At 40.0% G+C, this 19,729-nt stretch overlaps 1 protein-coding gene across 4 annotated transcripts in view; it reads right to left on the bottom strand.

Moving 5' to 3' along the window:
* The window catches only part of GLI3 (GLI family zinc finger 3), a 238,462-nt gene that overhangs the window by 141,866 nt on the left and 76,867 nt on the right, over positions 1-19,729 (bottom strand). For 3 of the 4 annotated variants that reach the window (XM_043508698.1, XM_038392900.2, XM_038392901.2), the window contains exon 3: positions 10,467-10,709. In XM_043508698.1, the coding sequence (XP_043364633.1) occupies positions 10,467-10,709 (243 nt within the window). Of the gene's footprint in view, positions 1-10,466; positions 10,710-15,289; positions 15,372-19,729 lie in introns of those variants that run through there. The other variant, XM_043508699.1, reaches the window with a different exon arrangement.

The raw sequence follows: 19,729 nt of genomic DNA, 5'->3' as shown, positions 1-19,729 counted from the left end.
TCAGGGATAGCTTAAAAACAAAAAGCTTTAGAATGCAGAAGTACATTAACAACCACATTTAAAAAACAAAAACCAGGAAGCAACAAGCCACAGAGACTACAATAAATTATTAAACTGTATTTATACAATCACCCTGCATTGCATGTACACATCCTATAATATTAGTGTCCAGCTTACAATAATGTTGAATTCATCTGAAGGAATAAAAGCCCTAGTCACTTCAGTTAAAATAAGAGCTCTGCTACCTGATGCATGCATGTAGTGCACATATAGAATATAAATACATTACACCCACAATAGTTAAGAATGAACAACACACACGCACAAATGCATGCAAATTGGGTATGTTCCATTGTGTATGATGGTGCATATGTACGCATAGATCATCTACTGTAAACTACCATGTCTCAGGGGTTCAGCCTGTTCTATGGGGAGAGTGGGGCAGTTTCATAAAAACACCCCACCACAGGCACTCACTAGCCTAGAACGTCTCAGCTTGGGGGCAAAACCTGGAAGTGGGGTTTAAGAGGCTGCCCACTGGGCTGCATCCCACAGGTTAAGAGCACAGCACAATTTATGGGTCTGTAGGACCCTGAAGAGCACCAGTGAGGGAGGGAAGAAGCAGCTCCTGCTGCTGTAGCTGTTGCCACCACCCTGCTCTTGCCCAGCACCCAATTCCACAGCAGCTCCTCACCCCCTTTCTCCTGCCTGCACAGCATCAGAAATAAGGCAAGGAAAGCGGCAGGCCACAGGGCTCTGGAGGTGGCTTCACAGCCCGCAGGGAAGTGGTGCTTCTGGTCCCCAGAGCTGAGCACTGGGCAGTCCATGGAGAAAGTAGAGGGAAGGGCAAAGTTCCTTTCCTCCCCACAGCAGCACCAGCTCATAGCAATATTATACAAACAGACTTGAGCTGCAAATGAAGAATATGTTCTCCCACTTCAAACCATGTGAGAAATTGCAGGTGGGCGGAATTAAATGAATTATCCAAATGGGGTGAAGGAGGATGTTATGAATCAGGCCAATGAACTGAGCATCAGATCTCTGTTCTAGGCACACACAGACCAGCAAAGACTACAAATAAACAACCCTAAACAAGCCGTTATACAGGGCATGCCAATTAAGAAATGCATTAGGAGGAAGAAGTTGAGAGAAAAGAGCATCATCTGGAGCCACCCTCCATCACAGAGGTTCTAACATGTAATTGGTGGTGAGCACACAGGGGCTAGACTATTCAAAAATATGAAGGGGAAGAGAGGATTCTTCCAATTCCTACACCAACCATCACAATAGTAGCTCTTGTTCTTCTGGAGCACAAGGACAGTGCAAGGCTAGCACTGACAGAAGCACTAGCATCCCCAAAGTGGGAGAAAGAAATGCTATAGCCACACAAACCTCTTTACTGGACAGCAGAGAGCACCCTTCAAAGAATGTGGTAGGGACCCCATTGGATCACACTCCCTCAGAAACAGTGTACATGAGCAGTGAGAGCAGACAAGCCCTCACACACAATGTTCTCAGGAGCGCCCACGGAGGCAGCGTGCTTCCACAACCACACCCTGCTAGGACATTTTAGCCTAGGCCACAATCTAGCCCATAGTTTACAATACACTTGAAGTTGGAGGGAACTGTACTAAACATGTGATTTGTCAAACATTGCTGACTTAGATGGAAAATAATGGTCTTTTCTTTCAAATGACATGCCCTGTGCCACTCCACACAAGAAATGAAAAGCACCTCTTTCAGGTCAGAAGTTGTTTGCTTGGCAGCCAACAAAAAACACTGTGCAACAACTCTTCTTGGGTTTCATTCACAAAAGGCCTCTTCCAGTTAGCTTTGTTTATTTGTGTATAAGCTTCTAGAATTTGTATGCTTAGAGATCAAGATGAAAGGTCATAGCTGACAGGCAAGTAAAAGATGAAAATTTACAAAACCATGATTATCACAGAACAGTACACCACTATAGATCCCAAATTAAGTAGAAGGCCAAGTGAAGGTAAAAGTGACCAATCTGTATAGCAAAGATTCCACAAGCCAACAAACCTGAGGGCTGAGTGATGCAACTACTGGCGGCTGGGATATCCACTGCCAAGCCTCATTTCTCCTTTCCAGTTGCTAAAAGGAATCCTACTACTACGCTATATCCTAGATCTATCCTATGAAAACTTGGACAATCTCAGTGAAGTGCTTAGACATAAATACAGGCCTTAATCAAAAAACAAAACAAAACAAAAAACCCTCCAAAAACCCCCACACCCTTTACTCACAGGAGTAGTCCAATGTCATGCCAACAAGGACTTCAGATGAGTACGGGCTGCAACTTCATGCCTCCAAACACATATCCATAGATGGGTAGATGAAAAGCACATGATGAAACATAGCAATATTTTACAAGTATGAAGTGTTAGAATAGCATTTATTTCAACACTTTCTACCTCATCAACCATTTACTTCAACATTTGGTAAAGTGCTACACTCAGCTGTTACCACACTCAGCCATTTATTTCACAATACGTTGTGTGTTGTTTGGCTGTTGCCTTGAATGGCTGCTACAGAGAGCTAGGGGAATATTGATACACTCCCCTCCAATTGATAAACAGTAAAATGGATCCCTAGGCATTGTAATTACAAGTTATGACTAGACACGGGGAGCCAGCAAGATAAGAGATTAGAAGGTAGAGCTACAAAGCTCGTCCATTGACCTCACTGGGTTTTGAACCAGGCTGCTAATGCTGTTTGGGAAAAGGCAGTGTTGAAACGAGGAAGAGGAAACAATCAAGGAAAGTGGATTGCTCGCTTTCTTTACAGCCTGTCTCTTTTAGTACAAAACAGCAACACACAAGCAGTTTAATTTTGTTAGCTGGGATGGTGCTTTAGATAGCCATGAAACACCCAAACCCCATTAATATAAAGCCTAAAAAAACCAATATAATATATCCTTTTGCTCATTTATTTTTACAGGGATCGCTGTCCTTTTAAATTTAAGTTTCTGAGAACAGTACCCACCCACCCACAAAGAGTTAGAGGTCGTTAAACTATGGACAGTGGACCACAGAACACTGCTGGTGGCCAAATGGTGTTGGCTCCTCTTTGTTACATCCAGCAGCGAAACTGAATTAAAATACAGCCGAAAATACATAAACATTTTTCTAATATTATTTTTCCATGTTAGCAATTGCTGTCTTTGCCACAAGTTATGCAACTGTGAATGCAGAGAGAGGAGTTCACTAATCTCTGTATTGAAGTGTGGTCCACGCTATGAAAAAACTTGAGAACCCAAGTTGTAAGTGATTCAAGCAGTGTGTTAATAAGGGGTTAAAAGCTACAAAGCAAGCTTTCAAAGAGCAAGGACATTGCAATGGTGTGGCTAACAGAGAGCTAATTGGGTAACTAGGTGTGAATAAAAGGAAGCATAGAGTATGGTCAAGAGGCTCTTGTCCTAAGTACTGAGCTCATTCAAAAGAAATGAAGGCTTGTCCACTAGCAATTCTGAAAATGGTTCACTAGCAGAAGCATTTACATTGCCTTAAGGCAAAATCATGTTTAAGTCTATCTTCCCAAATGGAGGTCAAACATGGTGCTGAGAAAGGGTTGTATCACAGTTTTAAAGTTGAACTGTGTAGATAGAAACCATGCTGCCTACTTCTAAAACACATTAAGTACCTTAACAAAGCAGAAAGGTGCTGCTCTGACAGGACTAAAAATAAGCTGAACTTTAAAGTTTGCTTTCTGCAGTCTGTGCTGAACATACTGGGATAAATTTTCAGTGATCCTGATACAAGCCAGTGAAATCTTTTTCACCCACTCATGTGACCAAGTGTAGAAAGACTACTGCAGTACTATGGCCTTCTTCAGCAAGATCATGCATTGCAGAGTAGCCTGAGAAACGTGAAGCTACCAGTCAAGTCTGCAAACTAGTCCTCTGCAGCTCTTGATTATTGTTGTTGTTATTATTTATTTGTATTGTGGTAGCTTCAAGGAGTTCCAGTCATGGACTAGGACCCCATTGTGCTAGGTGCTGTACAAACACAAAGATGGTCAGAGACCAAGTTGCTTGTGCTTTGCCATAGACACTTATGCTGTTTCAGGTGAAAAGACCCTACATACACATACTTTTTTTTTTGTGATGAGCAATATCACAATCTAAAGACAAAATTATTGCTTCAGAAAGCACTATAGCGTTTTGATAGCATTCAGCATAGCCACACGGGAGAGACCTTGGGTTTGTTTCGAGTATAGAGGACTAGAAGCACCCCAAAACCAGCACACTGAGCAACTAGAGAGGAGAGTTGTTTGCCATTATCAACCCCACTAGCCAACTCAGAATTTGATGGAATGTGAAGGGTGCCCAATCCGGTGTTCTGCTGCTGAAAATATGGAGGTATAGCGTTTGTAATGTAGGGCCACCAGGGTCTGTCTAACATGAGTATAGAGGCAGTGACAAGATGCCCACAGGGACCCAAAGGTCCACATGTTGAGGGGCGCAGAAACCTTTAAAAAGGAAGTCTTAAATTCTAAATCACGGACATTGCCTCCTGCAAAGCAAAACACACACAACAAACAGAAACTATAAAGCATCTAAAAATGTACCTGTCAAATCAAATCGCTGGAACGGATAAATATTTTAATATCTATAGCCTGAGACTCATAAAAGAGAGCAGCAGCACTGCATTCCATTCTCAGGGTGAGGGAGAAAGGGTCTATGGAACCGGGAAGGGTTTCTTTCTCCCCCCCACCCCTTTTTAAAAAATTATTTTTAAAAAGGACTTGGCCCACTGCATCTAGGTGCATAAATGGAAGCAGAGCTTCATTGAAAATCTGCCCCCAGACGTACATGAGGAGCACTTTGGAAAAGCTGGTCCTACAGACTGCATTGTAATTGTGGCTTCCACTTAAAAATAAAATTACTGGTAAAAGCCCTATAAAACCCAAGGTCAAGATTTACAAACAAAAATTTATTTAAGCCAAAAATTAAAAACAAAAACAAAAAACGTACATTATCTCAATTCCTATTCCTGGATCTCTTAGGTCCCTTCTGCCATTGAGATGCCTACAGCACAGTCTGATTGAAAAAACTTAGGAAACAAAAATGGAGCAAAAGACAAATGTATTTTATATTACTTGTATGTGCTATTCCCAGCTGTGAATCTATCAGCACAGGGATCCAGGCAGAGGCAGCCACTCTGATGCCCCAGACTGACTACAGCACATTCCAGTGAGGGGCTCCAAAACAGCGGCAGGACTTCAAAGGAGAGTGTTGCACTGTGCTGAACATCCCAACAGCAAAAGCAGTGGGCTGAACACTGAACAGCACTTTCAAACGTCATAAGCTTTGTTTCTGAGCAGTTGTGCAGCTAAAGAGGATACACTGCCCCATCTAAAATTTTGAACAAAAGCTGCCACGGATGCCAGGTTTGGTTTTGAGAACACTCAGATTTCTCTGTCTGTTTGCAACTTTTATAAGGCACATGTCACCATGACAGCAAAGCACCAGAGCTGGTTGAAATTCTTCCAAAATTCAGAATTTTGACAAAAACATTTTTGCTATTTTTTTTACCATTTTCCCACCAACTCTACTAAGCACTAAACTAACATTCAGTTTTGTATTAAACACTTTCTTTTATGAAATTTATTAAAAGCTTAGATTTAACTTTTTTAAACAACCCCTCCATGATGTCAATTTGAAACCACTCCAGAAACTGTTGAAAATGTACAGTATTATTGACGTGGATCAATCCCTCCCACGGAAAATGCTGCAGGAGGGACTTAGGGAGTAAATCTCTGCAAGGATCCCTCACAGATACACTCCTCCTAATGTCCAATGACAGAAGTGAAGTTTGGCCCCACAAAGACTGACCATACCACCTGCCACCCTCCAATCTTGGGAATCCTCCAGAGCCCAGAGTTGTGGCAACAGGAATTCTCTGTATCGGCTGCAAACACTGGGAACCCTTGGGGGAACTCAACAGAAAAGATAATATAGGTCTCCTCTGGACCCACTCAGTTTCTGCCATATATCTCTGCACAGACAACAGACCCAGAGAGTGCCCCCACAGGATCTGGAGGAGGATGACAGGAACACTGCAAAAGATGCAGCTAACTCCATTCCATGTGAAAGTGAGAGAGTTCTGTTCTTGGCGGGCGGGAGGGTCCTCCATGCACTGATCAGTCAGCAATGACTTAGGCTACTATTATCATCTCAGTTATAGGGTCAGTGTCATAACAGTAAGAAAACTGCCTGTCCAGAGTAGGTAACAAAGAAAGAAAAGTTTTTTTTATTAATGCCCCCAAACTGGAATTTCTAAATAAAAATTCATATTTGCTGAAATAGGATAAAAAATTGGCAAATGCGTGCTGAATTTTTTTTTTCCAGTATATGAACAGGTGCATCCAATGAGCTGCCATTGTGTTGTTACTTTGGTCAAGTCTCAACTGATCCTCTTTGCCTCTTGGTCACTTTGCAAATTGATTCTGAGATGTCACTTGACACTACAAGATATGATCCAGTGCAGTTATTAAGGGCCTGATCCTCCCCACCCAATGCAGTGAATAGGAATTGAGGACACTCAGTATCTTGCAAGGTAAACCCTTTAAAATGTAAAATTCCCCCACCCCCAAGAAAATAATGTAAGTTTCAAAGACCAGCAGAAACCGATCCCTATAGAAAAAGTGGAGCAAGTATTCCTGCAACCTCACTCACTTCACTGGGGCTGAGAGTTGTAACAGACAGCAGAATTCTGTCTATGCTGTTCGTGAAAATCTTTCACAGAGACCTTTAAATCTAAGCCAACTGAAGTGTCCCTGCCTTTTACATAAGCTAATTCTTTGAGCTTTACTAATTAGGAACTAACAGTTCCTTCAGATGAGCTGTGATACCCAGGAAGAATACCAGCAGTATGTTTTAAATCAAAGTGTTTATAATAGGAATGATTCATTTTTTCCATGAGGAACGACAGGCAGCCTTAGCACAGCCATAAAATTGCATGGGAATTAAAACTGGGGAGAGAACCAATAAAAGGAACTACCTACCCCAACCCCACCTCTACAGACAGAATTTACACTAACAAGACTCAAAATAACCAATGTTGTATGAAACTTCAGAAATGCAATGAGATCTGTAACCACGCCAAAACAAGATTTCCTTAGTGCAGGTTTACACTTGAAAAGCTGCAGTGGTGCAGCTGCACCGCTGAAATGCTTTAGTGAACATGCCACCATGCCAACGGGAGAAGATCTCCCAGTGACATCGCGTGGTCTACACCATGGGTTAGGTCAGCAGAACAGAGTCGCTCTGGGGTGTGGATTCTTCACCCCTGAACAATATAGTTATGTCAGTTGGTAGGGCAGACCTGGCCTTACTAAGGACAGAAAAGGTATAGCATATGAGAGGAAACTATGACAATTTTGTCACCTGCCCTAAAATCTTTTTAAAAGAAAAAGCAGATTTATGCAATCGATTAAATGGATGTGAGAACTGTGGTTCCAAGAAATCTTTCACTGTAAAGATAAAAATGAAAAACAAAAATCTTCGAGTGCTGCCTTGGATATCTTTTCCCTCTCTTATCACATCTAAGACAAATGGTGCTGGCCCAAACAGGAGGCCACTCCCTCATTCTCAAATGTTAAATGGTTGAGGTTCTCTAGAGAGGTACATTAAAAGGACTGTCAGCCCCAGAATATGTTTGAGCACTGCTCTTTGAAAATCTAGTCCACTCAAAACATACCTTCATCTCCTCACTATTCTCTGTAAGAGAGCAATTACTCCCTCAGTGATGGATTTATTCCATACATATGTTGTAAATATTGGAAGTAATAGTTACCATCACTCTTTTTAATTAAAATATAAAAAAAACACCCTCAAACCCACATATATAGAGACATGCACATTTACATGTAGAAATGTAAAGTACTTGAGCCCTTTCTAATAACTGCAGCTCCTGCAGCGGACATGCATTCCACACACAATTGACTTAAGAGCTCTTTTTTGCTGCAATAAAAATATACAGATGTCCTCTTTCAAAAAAATTATTTTCCCTTTTCCTGTGTTACAGGAAGCCTAACCACACTTTTAAATACAAAGTGAGTATATAGAAGCACAATTAGCCATCTTGAAAAGTCTGTATTTTCCAACCACAGGAAAACTAAGGAATTACTGGGAATGTTTACATACCCGGCTACATTGGATTAAAGCAGTGTTCTCTCCATCTGCCCAGCAAAGCTGGCAAGAAACTGCGGAAGAAAGTGGATGGCCTTTCTGGTTGTTTCTTCACCTGTTGCTACAGTGGGACTGGGATGCGATTACATTATTCAGTGTTCTTCATAAGGACTACTAAAAATGTCAAGCTGAATACAATCACTGATTTGATAAAAGCACGTCTTTTATATATAAATGATGCAACTAATATGAAAAATTAAGTCTGTCTGTCTTCTTTGCTATAAATTTAGCCAGATGCTCATTCATTTAGTTGTCCTCCTGTATCAAATCTATTACAGGTAAGCAGAAATGTGAAGGGGTTTTATATGGTATTAATTGCTTGAGGGATTTTACAAACCCAAAAGAAAAAACTGTAAAGAAATTTCCTTTAGCAGCAGTGAAGTAGGTCTGTCCAGCTGATGTTTTCATACTTTGGGCACTTTTGCAGGTTTTGTAGGACTAACTATTCCCCAATCTCTCCTTTGTGCATGCTAGTTATATGCAATCTTTTATTTTCTATTAACTTACTAAGAACCTTGCTCCCAAACCAACGCTTCTGTGCAGGCCACATCACAACAATGGTAGCCAGGTGCTAATGGTCAAGAAGTGGGCACATTAGATACATTAAACAATGGTGACTGGAAAGGTAACAAAAAAAAACAACAACAATTCAGTCGCAGGCTGAGAACCCAGTATGCACCACACAGTATCACTAGCACCTGTGACTGGTTTAGGAAGAGACACAGCAGCCAGTCAGGGGTCAAAGTAGCATTTGTCATCACTGAAGTCATCTCAGAACTCTCTGCATCTCAGCTCTGCAGAAGTACAGTGCACTCACACGATTGCCATATCTTCCCAGAAGTATCTTCATTCATATATTTTGCATTTACATGTGTTAGAAGCTATAATGTGTGAGTTAAATCTCCAACGACATGCAAACTAATATTTCTATAGGCTACTGCTTGACAGTAGTAGTTCTTTCTGCATGTTCTGTGTTCTCCTGCAGGCAAGTCTGTCAGCAGTACGCTGTATACTCTGCACACTCAAAAGATGAGTGACTAACTTCCTTAAAGGGTTTGAACAATATGGGGGGGGGGACAATGTAGCAACTGAAAGTCATGTTAGAGGAGAGCTGAAAACCCCCACCATCAACTTTTCACTTAACAATTATAAAGACAAGTGTTCATTTTCTTATCTAGCCTCCATCTTTATTAACAATCAAACTCTGTTTAAATAAAGGCAGTCGGTGAGACTTAAGGTTGTGAGAGATACACTTTGATCTGCACCCTGATGAGTGAACATTCCCCTTTGCTGCTAGCCCAACTAATGAAGGGATAGAATTAGCTTTTATCCCTGGGACTTTCTTTAGCAAGAAAACATGCGCTAATCAGCTGTCCTCACTAATCAGTGGTCTGGCTAATGACCTTTTGCCTTAAAACACTAAAGTTTCTGAATTATGTGGAAAAAAACCCCACAGACTGGCCCCTCTTTGTGGGTCTTTAGCCTATCATCTGGAACTGGAGACTGGAAGGTTAAATGGCAAATCTGTATCCTGACAAGGTGATAAATCTATAATCAAAAGGCACTAGCCTTGACACCTCAAGATGTTCATTATTACACAACTAAATGATTTTTTTTAAACTAGAAGCAGATGAAAAAAAATTGCTTAACTCCCTCATATTTTGCCTGTGGAGAAATCCATTCCACATCTGTGTTCAAGTGTCAGTTACTTTCTTACTTTTTATTAATGCCTGAGCAGGACTTCAGAAGTTGAAACCATTCACTTTTTTCACTAACTCAGGGGGACTGTAGCTGGGGAGAAAATGACAAAACAAAACAAAAAATTCTCTTTCCAAAAGATGTGTTTCCTCCTTTCTTTAAATTGTAGTTAAAATAGCTTTTAAATAATTTTTAAAGCCTATTTGCTTTTCCTCTCTGCTCTTTTTAAATTAGGCTTTTTTTTTCATGTATTGCTAAGTAGGTGGAGCAAATATAACGTTTGATGGTTCATGAAGATTAGCAACAGATGACACATGCCCTTCTGAAGTCTTTTCTGCAGAGGCCTATGCTAATTTAGGGATACAATGCAACTATTCACAACATTTTCTTACATAAACGAAAAGAATAACTATTCTTATATTATCTTAGACATATACAGGCAAAATGATTCATCCTGAGAGAGATGAAAAGTGCCAGTGCAAAATGCAATTAAATATGACAGCTTCAGTATCCTTCCAATCTTGCTTTCTGAAATGAACTTGCATTAAATACTCACGATAATGAGGATCCATGTAACCATTCCTGGGGTCCATTGCAAAAACCGTCCCACGATAAGGTACAGAAGGTTCAGAAAGGTGCGATATAGATCCATGGATCTCCTTCTTTATTAATGAGGCCCTTTCCTCACTAGATGTTGAAGGCTCTTCACTGATTTTACTGAGGCCTTGCCCACCTTGTGGCTGCATTGTGATTGCGTTTCTTCTCTCTCTGTGATAGGTTTGTCCAGGACTTTCATCCTCTGGGGAAAAAAAATGGCAACAAGAGAAAGAGAGAGAGAGAACACTTTTAGACCACTTATAGCAAATAAAATAGAAGTACTTTTCCCTCCACTTTTCACCACTTTCCAAGCTGCAATGTAAGTTTGTGACAGTACATACACGTGTGGTTATGAAAGATGTTCTGGGATACAAGCTGAAAAAACTAGCCCACTCAGACCAAGTGGCAGTTGAGCAGTAGATCATCATCACCCATTCACTGATGCATTTACCAGCAGGGCTATTAATCCTACACGAATGGACACAAACTTGCTGTTTTCTTGCCTCTGGGACAAGTAGGCTGAAATTTTTGGCCGCTTGACTGGGAGGAAAAAGACAATTTGTCACAAACAGTAGAAGATGAACCCTGCTAGCTGAGACTAAATCAAGTCTAGCCACCCACTGCTGCTTTGTATTTGCCTCTGTGCCGCTCCACCCACAAAAAGATGCACTGTTAAAAGACAAGAGCCTGGAGTAATAGAAAAGGCCCTATTCATTAAAATTAAGTTAGGCGACAGTATAATGCATTTATCCTGTTCCAGTTACTAAGCAAGCACAAGATAGGAGCAGTGAAGTCACCTGCTATAAAAATGTCACCCACATGTGTCGAGATGTACTGACTTCAAGGTTAACACTTTACAGCATTGAGTTAAACAGCTTTCACTCACAAATACATAAAAATTACAGGTTTCAGAGTGTTAGTCTGTATTCGCAAAAAGAAAAGCAGTACTTGTGGCACCTTAGAGACTGGTGCCACAAGTACTGCTTTTCTTTTTATAAAAATTACAGTTTACACATATCTGTATGTGACCAATATGGGTGAAATTCAGCTGCCCGGCATGAAACCCAAATAACTTGATTTTCTGTGGCTGACATACAAAGGAATTAGGAAGATGAATGCCAATCCCCAACTTCGGGCCAGTGCCTAGGCCTGAAGCACATGCCTTGCGCTCGCGTCTCCAGGGGATGGGTTGAAATGGGTGTTGCAGTCCACTCTGCACTACCTGGGTGTGTTGGTATGGCCACGGGATCCATGACATCACTCATTCCGTGGCCTTTTGGCCAGTACGTCTCCAAGCCACCCTGTGACAGCCTTTAACTTAATGTAAGGGGGTGCAAAGGACCCATCCCTGGCTACTCCACCAATGGCTCCCAAACAAAGCCCTACCCTATTTGTATTTTATACACACACACACACACACACACACATACATTTAAAGAGATGCAAGAAGTGCAGGTGTTCAACTGTTAGCTACACACTTTCAGGTACCTTTCACATGAGACATATGACTTCAAAGTTCCATCATCTATACACATATCATCGTAAAGTACCCGTTTGACAGTACATCATTGCTTATATAAGGGCGGGAAGAGAGCTGGTTAACAATTCTATCATCACTGGCTGGAGTCTGACTCTATATCTACAAAGTCAGAACATTTGGTCTCCAGTTCCTGTTTCCAGAAGGCCCACTTTATAAGTACGCACTGATAATATTGTCTACATAAATATAAGAATATGTTCACAAACAACTGCAGAAACTGTTCAAGAGCTCATCAAAATTCTGGTGCAAAAACAGATAACAACAAGAACACTAACCGAAAACAAATTAGGAAGGAAAAAAACTATGCGGCGCTATTTTATAATTGACGCACCAAAAAAGAACAGTTCAGAATGATAAGAAGAATCCGCTTTAACTGTCAAAGGCCAGAACATTTAAGTTCTGCTAAAACTTCATCTTTAACCCCCTCTTGTGCCTACTCAGTACAGGGATAAGAAAGGGCATAAACCTAATTCCAATCTCTCACAAATTCTGCACCAGTCTGACTCTACTGACTTCAGTCAAGTTACCCCTATTTTCAACTGCTATAAGTGAGTTCAGAAAGGGGGCCTGTGCATACAGCAATATCTAATTGCATCAGGCTGAGTTCTGGCCACTATCTAAATGCTTTTATCAGTCTATAACTTTATTTTAAATGTAGCGTTTTGGGCGCATTTTTTCCCAAAAGTAGCAAAGAAAAACATCAATGTAGTTTGTGTAAATGTATGGATTATTTTTATATTTGCAATTATCGTATCAACCAGCTTCTGAAGAGGAGCTAGTCATTGAGCCCAGATCCTCCATGGTCTCCCATCTGTGCGCTGAAGACTTGCAGGATTGGGCCCAGGGTGAAGTAGTTAATATAAACAGGGACAAAAATATTGTAAACCTAACAATCTTTGCCTGATTTTTTTTCCTTTGTGTTAATATGCATAAGCACTACTCTATCCTCTGGATTGATGGAGTTTAAAGTTTTCATATTTTTACACTGAAGCTGTTTTAGTTTACAACTTATATTAGGTTTTATAAAACTGCTTGTATAAAACTTTAAAAAAAGTCCAAGTAATTTTTCCACCACTTTCTCTCTGGCTCAAGCCTTTTATATTAAATTTCACCTTAGAGTGAACTTTTGCAGATGAGATGCAAACTCTTAAAAACAGGGGATTATATTCTATTTGAAATGCTGACAGACCCTTAACTAGAGCAGGGCTAACCTATGCTACTATACTATGATGAAGTGATTTGTATAGCAACATAATCAATTTGAAAATCAGATAAGGATTTCATTCTTTACTCTTCGTGTAAAGTTAACATTTGTTAAATTGCCATCCCAGAATAGAACAAGAAGTCCATGTCTGTTGAATAATTCAGTTTATTCTGTCCCTCTTAAAATCTGCATGTGTCAAGAATCAAGGCACCAATTACTGGTATGAAATGAGATGATTTTTTTTAAATTGCTGACGGAATTCAAACCTACTTTTAGTAACTTTGAAAATTAAAGCAAAATGTGTTTCATTTTAATAAATAGCTCTTAAAAAGGAGAAAAAAGAGAAAAAATATTTTCCAAAACCAACAAATTATTTTTCCTCATCATAAAAATAATGACAGGTTTCAGAGTAGCAGCCGTGTTAGTCTGTATTCGCAAAAAGAAAAGGAGTACTTGTGGCACCTTAGAGACTAACAAATTTATTAGAGCATAAGCTTTCGTGAGCTACAGCTCACTTCATCGGATGCATTTGGTGGAAAAAAACAGTTTTTTTCCACCAAATGCATCCGATGAAGTGAGCTGTAGCTCACGAAAGCTTATGCTCTAATAAATGTGTTAGTCTCTAAGGTGCCACAAGTACTCCTTTTCTTTTTATAAAAATAATGCTTACTGTTTAGCCAGTCAATCATTTTTGAACACTGCTTCCCCTCTAAATAGTCCCCCAGAAATATTTTTTAAGTAAACACCATGGCATTTTTGCAATAATAAGGAAATCCAATGGATAAACATTTTGTTAGAGTTTACTTCATGCTCTGCACCACAGAGGTGCTTTTGATACGGAGCAGATGAAAACTGACAGTACACGCACTCCAGAATCACAAATAGCCAAGTTATTTGAAAGAATTCTCATACACTGAAGGGAAACTTTTCTTGCAATAATTCTGCCTGCTCTTATAACTGCAGTAAAACCACTTCAGCAAGCAAAAAGGCGAAAGCTGTCTAATCTCATTCTGTTTCAGCTGAATTGTTCAATAAAGTTTAAGAGTAAGTGCAGACAAGCTGCGCCAGGCCAAATTATTGACAGAAACATACCGTCCACCATGGCAACAAGTGGGAGTCCATAGCAAAAATGTAAGCAAACAACTCACTTCTCTAGTAGCATCTGCCAATAGATTCTTACAGCCAAACACAAGACAACGGTTACTGCTATCCTATGTTTAAAAACGGCCTGCTTTAGGGCCAAAAGAAACATCCGATTTACTAAAAAGTTTCAGAGAGATAATGTTTTAAAGTCAAAGGGCCTGATTCTCCTCTCACACCTGTTTTGTACCCCTCAGTTTTTAGCACAGTTTCTCTTGACTACTGAGGTGTTACAGAAAAGAGAATCAGGCCCAAATGATAAATTTGTAGTAGCTTTCTCCTTCTCCACGTTTCCCCACTGAATGATACTAGCTAGTAGCCACAAACACGTGTAACAAGTACCCAGGTCTAGAGCTATCAACTTAATCCAAGATTCTCACATCTAATGGGAAATATATTATTCTTGGTATTTAGCCATAATCATTTTTTTAAATATAGCATCAAAGAATACTTTGTTTCATTAACAAATCTTTTCAAAAAAGCTTTTAATCGATCTACATGCCTAAGCAAATGCATTTTAATTATTTATTTTTGTGCCTAATAAAAATGAAAAAAAATAAGGGAAACAAACATGAACATGTCAGTCCACTGAACTTCTTGTCTCCATTAAACTTTTGTTTGTTTGTTTTCATTAACATTCTGCAGACACAAATGGAAACTTTTTAGTTCAAGCGTTTTAAGTCAGTGATAAAATCAGTTTCAAACCATTGCTTAGATGCTGAAGCTCCCCTCAACAAATTCTGAGATACCCACATTAAATAACAGTCATCTTGTAGCAAAGGCTGCATAGGTTAGCCTTCATATCATATTTCTATACTCAACTTGCAACTATCATTATTGTCTTTCACTGATTAGGAGGACACACGTCATCTGGTAAGAGAACAGACAACATACTTACAACTCAGTCCAAAGACCCTGGCTTACTCTCTCCAAGCTCTTCTCTTGATCGAAATTCTCGAGCTACGGGTATGTGGACATTCTCTCTCTCTCTCCCCTCCCTCCCTCTTTTATCTCCCTCCCTCTCTCTCAGAGGCAGTGCTTCTCCCATTAGAGGATTAAAAGTGGTTGGTGCCATGCTAAATTTAACAAGCTCATTAGTATTCTTCCTGTGTGCTTCCTAGTGAACTCTCTCTATTCAAAGCAGCTCTCTCTAGCTGAGGGGTCAGGCGGCTATCATTAAATCAAACTAATGTCACCCTATCACAATCGGCCTAAGAGAAGGAGGGTTTATTATTTCAGTTTATGCTAAATAAACGGTTTTAACAAATGGTCTCCAAGCAAGGTCAACAGCAGCTTCAATTACAAGACAAACTTACAAGAGTTGCTATAACCAAGTGCTCCGTATTGACTTAAGCACAAGCCTGCTCCGCATATTGCCACTAGCAGGATTGTACCGGAACTGCATATTGTAAAATAAAGGAAAGGGTAATCTTTTCTTTGCCATAAGTTGTGACTGCACAGAGACTGCTCATTTCACCCTCTCCCCAACCAGCTAGCTGCTCAGCTCAATTCACCCTACACAAAGGCTGAAGACCAGACCTCAATGGACCGAGTGAAACATGTTCAAAACTAGGCTCTCTATTGTGACTGAATTTCTTACATCTTTTCAAAAGCGGAGAATGCCTTGAGGCTAAAGGAAGAAACAGGCTAATGGTGATTGGGAATACTGAGCAAATTTCAGAGCCCTTTCCTCCTAGCTTTTGAGGTTGAAAGCAAGCTCTTTCCTTTCAAGTTTCAAAGTCCTTTTTCCTCCCGCAGTGTCACAGAAGGATTTGAAAAGAAGGTAATTGTGCTCACAGTCTCCCTGATCAGAGCTTACGTCCTATTTCTGGTATTTCGGAATACTTCTTGCAATAATGGTGCATATAGCTCAATCCCTTAACCGTCCTGCACTCTGCAATTGCTCATTAAATGAACAATTGCTGGTATAAAATGCCTTTTATGTTCAAGGTCTGGATATAAGATAAGGCATTCTAGTACTCTAAATTGGTTTACTAAGGAAACTCTCCATCATTAAATTACAAAACTGTAGTCAGAATATCAGTTTTTCCCAGAAAAGTAGCATTTTTGGTTGCTGTGAACCAAATGGTGGGGGGGGAGGGAGTGTAAAAAGATTGAATAATCAGATCTTAATGGAATATATATCTAATAAAGAAGCCATTTCCCTCGTATTAAAAAGGTCTGTGTTTTGAGACCCAGTATTTTGCTATTTGGAATGATGTAATAGAGCCATTGCCAACCTCATTAGGATAAGGGTGTCCTAAGTTTCTTGCATACATACATTGATCACCACTTTTTGACCACCTTCAAGCAAAAAGCAAGCAAAAAACAAAACAGGTAAATATATTTTGCTGGAAAAATACACCTGTAGAATTATGGCTGATTTATTTTATAAATTCCACAGTACGTGTATTAACTAAAAATTTTCTTCCTATTTGTAGGAAAGTTTAAAATCCAACACCTTGGTCCCAAAAGTGTTATTTTTTTACATTCTGAACAATTGCACACATATGAGGTGATTTAGAGAGAATGACTCAGATATGTATTACAAAATTCTTAATGAGTTATAAAAAATACTATCAAACCGTATCACAGGCTACAAAAACTGATAGATAAGAACTATCTTACTTTAATCACATGCTTGAACATACATTTTACAAACATTTTGTGCCTTACAAATAGTATACCTTACTTAAACTAACAACTTAAAATGGACAGTTATGTTCCTGTTTGTAAATGGATTTTCGATTTAGTTATTTTTCACTATCATATCTGTGGCATTTCCAAACATTAATTGAGACCTTTAGAATACGGATACCAGTTCTTTCCCTGCTTTTCTTTTTATCATCCTGTTCCTTTCTGTTGTCTTTTTTAAATTTCTGCAGAAATAAAAGAAATTGAACTAACTGGAGAAGAGTTACTGTGAGAGGTACTAATTATGGACTTGAGCCTGTCAACACTGTCAGGTGTAGTAGCGCTTACTACTGTAAATAGTCCCATAAGCATAATGCCAGGTAGCAAGAGTTTGCAGAACTGGGCCTTTCTTTGTGATATGAAAATTTTACAAGATAGTAAAGCACTATCATAATGACCATGAAGGTAATCTTAATATTATAATAGTGCACACAGTACAGCTCAAATTTGCATTCAATCTTTTGTTTCAAAACTGAGCACAAGCCCAGAACACTCTGTAACAATGCAATCCCTATATTTTATGGAGTATAGGGCTTGATCCTGCACTCTTTGAAATCAATGTCAAAGCCCCTACTGACATCAGTGGTGCAGAATCAGGTCCAGGTAGAGTCCAAAGTCACACTAACATCAGCAGGATCAGGCCCAAATTCTTCTTGAGCTACATCATTGGGTGCCCCGAGAGTAGCATGTGGAAGTTCAGAACTCTTCTAAATTGTCTGAACAACAGAAGAACTTTCTTTAGCTGAAGTCAGTAACTAGCTAGATTTTTTCTACCCCGGAGAAAAATTAAATGTAGAAGGAAATTTAGAGCCCAGCTTTCGGTCAGCTGCAAGCAAAACCCCATTGGCTTTAATTGGGAGTTTCTCTCTGTAGGACTGCAGCATTGGGCCCATATTGCTAAAATGAAAAGTGCTTATATAAACCTGATTAACTACAAAAGACCAGTTTAAGCTGTCAAATCATAACCAGTATATTCCCCCGTATGCCACAGAAAAGGGATGCAAAGAGACTATCTGCACCCATGCAGGTGCGCAGAGGCACCGCAAATCAGTCCGCAGCTGTGGAAACCATCTTGTTGAGTACAGGCTCCCCTGCTGATTGTGTTCTCACACACAAAAGGGAAAAAGTGTGGGCAGAGAGCAGGGCCAGGCTGCCTTGCACTAATCCAGTGCAGAGAATTCATGGGGCAGAAAAAGAAACTACACCTGCATATTACTGAAGTTAAACACTGGGGCCTTGAGCCTTTCCATTGACTTCTACAGGCTTTGGACCAGGTCACTGAAGCTGCTTGCAGTGTACAGAATTCCTGTACAATCCTACGAGTCAATCTGACTGCTGCTGCCCAAGTGAGTAATCTACCCAGCCACAGCAAAAGCCTGATCCTGAGAGATGCTTAGCATCCTCAGCACCCGCTGAAGTCAATGGGAGTTGAGGGCCCTCAACACTTTGCAGATCCAGGGGCTCCAAAGAAGCAGGTGCCTGCTTCTGAAAGAGCTGGATTGGGTTCTAAATCTTTAAAAGAGCAAATAAATACAACTGAAATCCAAATAGCTGAAAATCATTTTTCTTCCTTGCTGACTTCGAGCTAAGTGTTTCTCCCATTACAGACAGTGGGTTATTGCTCTGACACTTAACGCCATTCAGCGAGTAGAGCCCCTGCACTCCATTTGAGGTGTTTGTGACGTCACTGACTGCTGCAAGAGAAACACAGAAGCCCAGGTATCAGCAGGTGGTGAGCTTTTAAATTTACCTTCTACTAGAAGGCCCAAACCCTCCTTCCTTTCCTTGCACAAGTAATCCCAGGGGTTCTGTGGAACTACTCATGCAAGTAAGGCAAGAGGGATTTAGCCTCACGTCCAGCATCAGAAATGTTCAGGTGGCTGGGTAAGAATGGTATATAGAATACAAACCATCTCTGAGATGCTTGTTGACATATGGAAACGTTATAGTGACTGCTTAGCTTGATGAGAAAGAATCTCATAGCAGTTGTAGAATCACTACATAGCTCCAGCAAAAAAAGAAAAAACTAAATACAGCAGGGGTAGACATCTACAGTCATAGTTAACTGCCAAATTTGCAGATACTGAGTTGTACAATAAAAAGGAGTACTTGTGGCACCTTGGTCTCTAAGGTGCCACAAGTACTCCTTTTCTTTTTGCGAATACAGACTAACACGGCTGCTACTCTGAAACCTGAGTTGTACAATATCTCCCTTTCAATTTGTGTGATTTAGTTTTAATTTATATTTTTATAATCATTTAAATTGTTTTTAGTACCACTACTTAAGAAATGAGAAGGATTAACACAGTCACAAATAAAAGCTTGGGTTTTTTTACCGCTATTTATAAGAAATATCTCCTTCTCTATGAAACTCTGCAAAGACAGCAAGTTACTGTAAGTCAGCCTCAGCAAACTAAAATGTTTGCTTTGAGTCTGTTGAACAGAGCTAGGATCAAACTTAGCAGTTTAAACACATTTCCAGGCCTACTGCTCTCCCCCAATATTTAAACTCTTCAAAGGCCAAGATTCGTAAATATACCTTGGAGAAAAGTGACTACGTACTTTATGATCTGACCACTGGCAACTATTTCTCAGGAAGGAGAATCATTCTCAACTTCTTGCAAAGCACTGAAAGGCTCCTCTG

Source organism: Dermochelys coriacea, chromosome 2 (assembly GCF_009764565.3).
Source record: "Dermochelys coriacea isolate rDerCor1 chromosome 2, rDerCor1.pri.v4, whole genome shotgun sequence".
NCBI classification, from domain to species: domain Eukaryota; kingdom Metazoa; phylum Chordata; order Testudines; family Dermochelyidae; genus Dermochelys; species Dermochelys coriacea.
This window is presented reverse-complemented; position numbering and strand designations above follow the sequence as displayed.